Raw genomic sequence first — 6000 nt, 5'->3', positions numbered from 1 at the left:
TGCAGGCTCCTTTCAGCCTGATGTCTAACATGAACATTGGAGCCGACAACTGAAGAATAGGCTTGATTTAGCGTGAACGCTAGCCAGGATTAGACTGAGAGAAAAGGAGGAAGAGAGACAGGAAGTTAGTGCGTGTGTAAGAAAGAGAGAGAAAGAGGGAGAGAGAGAAAGAAAAAGAGTGCTAGATGACAGATATTGTTCTTCTTCTATCCCCTCATTATCACCTATATTCATCTCATTACCTACAGTGAGACTCCACCCCCTGCTATCTAGACCCCTTTATTAAGATCCTCTGATTGGTCAGATGAAAAACTAATAGGGATTGGTAACCCGACTGGCCAATCCCAGGGATCCACTAGTAAGAGCGTCCATGTACAGACAGACAGATATAGACAAGCTGTCACGAGTTGATGCACAGAAAGAGAAAGACAGCGAGAGGGTGACAAGGTTGGTAATTCTTACCTATGTCTGAAATCTTTGTTTCTTTGGAGAGTGCAAGCAAAGAGGACACACACGGAAGGAAAAAATGAGTGAAAGAAAGAGGTCAGAGATGTTAGTTTGTTAGAACAGACTCACACAAAGAACAGGGAATTGAAAAGGATTTAAGTGAAAAGACAGATAAGACAGTATAGTGTGTGAAAACCCTCCCTCCCTCCCTCCCTCCCTCCCTCCCTCCCTCCCTCCCTCCCTCCCTCCCTCCCTCCCTCCCTCCCTCCCTCCCTCCCTCCCTCCCTCCCTCCCTCCCTCCCTCCCTCCCTCCCTCCCTCCCTCCCTCCCTCCCTCCCTCCCTCCCTCCCTCCCTCCATACCTCCCTCCATACCTCAGCTCCATCACACTGGTGACGTTCCCAGAAGGATAGATGCGTCGTATGTAGTTGAAGTCTCCCACGAAGAGGCTTCCGTCCGCCCCACAGGCTAGGGCCAGCGGGGCCAGCAGCTTGTTGCCCTCCGCCTGGCCGTTACAGCTGGGGCAGGAGATACTGCGGCGACGGCCGTTCCCCATGATGCTGCTGATGACTGGGGGCTGCTGGGACAGGAAGACGTTCTCCCCGTTTCCCTTGTATAGGATACCTGGAGGAGGAAGGGGGAGGAGACATGCTGAGTGAAAGTAGGGGTGGTGGTTCCTGCTGTTTCACTTCTCTCAAGATGTGTGGGACATCAAGGAGATGTGTGTTTCTCCCGCCTCATTCTCTCTCTTTTATTTATTAGATTCAGCTTAGGTTCCCTGTTGCTTTGACTTCATTTCCTGATAATTCTTGCCCCGAGGCCAAACAATCTCTGAAAACACACACACGTACACCCACAAGCTTAATAGTAAAGTGCACTTTTTTTTTTTTTTGCATTTTACAAAACATGTAATTAACACCAAAGCTTTGAATATGTAATCCTCTGATGAATTTCACCTTGTGAAATTTTGATCAAAGCAAAGTAGCAGGGTTCACATGCTGCTGTGCTTGGATATAGCCATGAGTGATGATTACAACACTGATCCCCACAGCTGGTCAGTGGGAGACTTGGCAGTACTGTGGTAGAGGGTAGAGGCTGAGGGTGAGGCTGGGCGTGAGGCTAGAGACGAGGCTGGGGATTTAGCCGGTGGGGACAGAGTCTATTCTGTGTTTGGGCCTGGAGGGCAGGCCCTGTTTGGTAGTCTGTTAGGATAGGACATCCTGGGCCTACCTCTCTACAGGGGGTGGGAACAATCACACAGACTCAGAGATTAAAGGAGGGGTGTGCGTGAGCTGGCGTGTGTGTGTGTGTGTGTGTGTGTAGGCATTCATTTAAGGCCCTCGAAACCAATATAAAGGCAGAGAGTGGATTACCAGACATGAAAGCGAGAGGAGAGGAGGACTGTTGGCGCTTCACGGATGTCAGCTAGAGAATGCTCTGTGTTCCGCTCACCCCCTCATCCGTCTTTACATCGTCATGACCACATTCAAACACCGAAACACACACTATTTCAAAAACCATTTAGTTGTAAAGTAAAGCTAGCGGCAGGTGTATTTTAGTTCTCTAACATTTTTAAACAAACAACCCCCGCCCCAAAATATATGCACTTTTTTGTCCTTTGTACTATTTACTGCTTGATAGTTTTCTTTTTACACCTGAAGTGCCCTGATAGCGCCTTGGCAATAAAGGTGCACTATTAATAAAAAAAATACATGTTTTAAATGTATTGTATTATTAAACCAAGATCTGCATTACAGAAAGAAAGAAATATGTGTATGCACGTATTCATCATGAGAAATTAATGACTGTTAACACATTACAGGATATTAATTGAAAAAAAAAAATGTTTTCTATAAAAAAATTATGTAAAAGAATGACTACTTACTAATCATAATTAATATTGACACATTACCTTTATTATCATTATTATTATAACAATAACAATATAAATTATACTAAATATAATAATCTCTACTGGTATTATTATAATTATATCAATACTAAATGTATTCTGTTTGATCATTTTTTTACTTATAGGAATCTATTTTATTTTGATCCTAAAACTCATTCCTATAATAAACAATCCTCTGTAATGTGATCTGTTGGAATTGAGAGGTTATTTCAAAATCAATAACTATCTTTGTTAGCATCATTAATTACCACCCTCCCTACCAGCCACTGTGATAGCTTAATCAATATCCAGGATCAATTCATGTAGAGCACCTCTCAATCACCACTCTGACATCCTCCTCTAAGGCCTGCCTGGTCTTTACCTAATCTAATCATCATAATAGATCAGTTATGAAAAATCGAACACCAGCGAAATATAACTCTAAATTACACAAACGAGTATGCTATTAATCTGTTGGAGTGGGACAATGTATATTTTTGAGGGTGGAGAAATGCTATTAGAGAGTGTGTGTGCGCGCATGTGTGCTTCCTAGATTTTTTGTGGCCCCCTACTGTGTCATTGAAGGGGACGTACACACACACAGGCATCCATGCCAGTGACCGCCTGGGATTGGCTAGAGGGCTAAGTACAGAAGGCTGTGATTGGTCGTGGGGGGAAGAAGACACAGGAAGAGGAAGTGCCTGGGGCCATGGAACGCTCAGGAGCTGCTGGATATACTTGCAAGGCGCTGCTTAATATTTTGCCGACAACACCAAATGCTGTGTGTGTGGGGGGTGGTGGTGGGTGGTGGTGGGTGGTGGTGGGTGGTGGGGGGTGGTGGGGAGGGGGCTTTAAACTTGACCTAGCACTGACTGCCAGGGTGGATGGAGAGAGCAGAACAGATCATGAGGGAGGGATGGGAAGGGATTGAGGAGTTCAATGAGAATACTTTTGATAGATATGCTTTGACTAAGAAACGTCCCACCTTGCTATTTTCAATGTCTTAAAGCTTCGCTCTTGTCTCTCTACAAATGTATTAGGCCTGGCGACTGAGGGCCAAAGGTTGTTATAGGGCAAGGAATGGCCTGATGGTTGTTATAGGGCAAGGAATGGCCTGATGGTTGAGAACAGGAAAACAACGTTTGTGTGTCATGTCAGATCAAGGTCACCCTGACTATGTTTTACCCCAACCTGTGTTATGCGCCGGTCTGTTGCGAACACAGAGCAAGTCAATGAGCTCTGCTTCAAAGACTTAGTGTACACCTAGCCAGTATCTCTGCTTCAAAGACTTAGTGTACACTTAGTGTTCAGTATCTCTGCTTGCAAATTCCATCGTCTCCTGCTTCTACCTTTGTCCAAATGGTGGAGTAAAAACTTAACATAACAAGAATAAGTAGAACTGCCAAAAGACCGTGTTTAACAGATCGAAAGGTAAGAGCAATTCCTTCCTTTCCTCCTTTTCGTCAACAGTCTCCCTTTATCTCTCCCTCCTTCCTGTCTGAAGATCAGCTGTTCAACAGACACAAGGATGATCTGAATATTGCAATTCAGTGACTTGCCTCTGCATGACACTACTCTGTCTCCAGTGTAGACAGCTTGGTGAAGGCCAGCCGCACTGATCACTGTGCTCCAACACAATGGGTACCATCACATTGAGATGAATGCCTTGTAGCGTCTACGAGTAGATGGTTCTGAAGTATATCCTTTCAAAGCTCCTGAGCGGAGGAGAAACAAGAGAGGCTCCGGCAAGGCTCTCTGGATGCAGAACACAAACAGGCCGCGTGGTACCGGCAGCGCTCTCAGACATGACTGAGGCTGGAGGGACAAACACACTGGTCTCTTGTCGGCTTGATGCTAAATGATACTGTGAAAAGGCCCTCTCTCAACCTCGACGACATAAAACGACTTATTTCTTCTAGTGGTTCTAGAGAAGGGCTTTGCTTACTTGTAGCAAGAGGAATGTAGTGAGAAAGAGAGAGAAAGCGAGAGAGGATGAGTGAGAAAAGGAGAGAGGGAGAGAGAGAGAGAAAGAGAGAGAGGGAGGGGGAGGGAGAGAGAGTGCATGCATGGATGGATGGATGGATGGATGGACAGATGGTATGTTTGGGTTGTCTAGAATAACAAATGTGGTCAGCCCTTGTCATTCTCACTACCTAACATAGCCGACAACCCATTACACACAAGTACACTCTACTGCAGCCTGCCTTCCGCTCTCTCTCTCTCTCTCTCTCTCTCTCTCTCTCTCTCTCTCTCTCTCTCTCTCTCTCTCTCTCTCTCTCTCTCTCTCTCTCTCTCTCTCTCTCACACACACACACACACGTTCTACTGCAGCCTGCCTGCCTGCCTTCCTCCTCTCTCTCTCTCTCTCTCTCTCTCTCTCTCTCTCTCTCTCTCTCACACACACACACACACACACACACGTCCTGGTACAGTTTAAACATTGTTCCAACGTTGATCCAACTTTGTTAACATTTGCACTGCAGAGGATCACTGATGGAATTCTGTAGGACGAAATGAAACGGAAGGAGGAAAGAAGTGTGGGAAGGAGGCCAGGAGACGGAGGAGAGGGGTGTGGTAGAACGTGGAGCTGAGGCTTCAAAGAGGATACTTCAAACAGCGGCTTCACGCTGTGTGACTTAAATTATTCACATGGGGCGCCATGTTGGACTACCAGGCAGCTTCTCCACTGTTGCTAATTACCAGATCAATGACGCCATCTTAGCTAGCCCACCACACTCTGCAGCAGGGACCCTGCACAGCACGGACCCCTGTACGCACACAAAATACAAACACAAACACACGCATGCACACACAGTCGGACACACACACGATCTCCACCGGAGCTAAGCTAGGATCGGTAGTGTCATTGATTAGCCTCCAGGCCAAGTTAGCCTAGTTAGCAGGGCAGCTGCATCTCCACAGGACACGGGTGGCCCTTTCCCTGCTTGATGGAGAACAGCAGCAGGTCACAGGGATCTTCAAGCTCTGTGGGTGTCGGCACATGTGCATGTGTGTTAGTGTGTGTGTTAGTGTGTGTGTCTTAGTGTGTGTGCTGAGAGTTGGTATGTTGTTGAAGCGGAGTAACTGATTGGTCTCCCAGCGGTGCTGAGTGAGCAATATACTCACACACACACACACTCTCCCTCACACACACACACACACACACCCACACACACTCCTTCACACACACACTTTTAACCTTGGCTTAATTTCTTCCCAGAATCTTTCTAATACTGCCACGAACAAACTCAAACACCTTCACAGGACGAGCTAATGTCTCCTGAAGGTTGTTTCACTGTGCGTGCGTGAGAGAGAGAGAGAAGCTAAGCTTTCATGCCATGTGTGACACCACCTGAGTAAATGAGATGGATGGAACCTATTCTCTGTTGCTACACACACACACACACACACACACACGCACACACACACTGCCCTAGTCAACTCTGACCCCTATTTTATTCTCTATCAAACGTCTATTGGGGGAGAGGAGAAAATCAACACTATCCCAGGAACATAGAGCAGGAAGGAGAAACTTGAAAGCTGAACAGTTCACCATCAGTTCTAGACCCTGGCAGGTTCTACAATGATTTTTAAATAAGCTCCATGATATCTACATATGTACTGTATGCACGTATGTATGGATACATATGTATGTGATGGAGA

General features: G+C 46.2%; 1 protein-coding gene across 1 annotated transcript in view; it reads right to left on the bottom strand.

Annotated features, from left to right (window-relative positions):
• tenm3 (teneurin transmembrane protein 3) overlaps positions 1-6000 on the bottom strand; it is a 175066-nt gene that overhangs the window by 20648 nt on the left and 148418 nt on the right. The window contains exon 22 of the mRNA XM_084686437.1: positions 821-1070. Coding sequence (XP_084542563.1) covers positions 821-1070 — 250 coding nt within the window. The remainder of the gene's footprint in view (positions 1-820; positions 1071-6000) is intronic.

The sequence above is a fragment of the Hypomesus nipponensis genome, chromosome 22 (assembly GCF_054491055.1).
Source record: "Hypomesus nipponensis isolate SF chromosome 22, ASM5449105v1, whole genome shotgun sequence".
Taxonomy (NCBI): domain Eukaryota; kingdom Metazoa; phylum Chordata; class Actinopteri; order Osmeriformes; family Osmeridae; genus Hypomesus; species Hypomesus nipponensis.
This window is presented reverse-complemented; position numbering and strand designations above follow the sequence as displayed.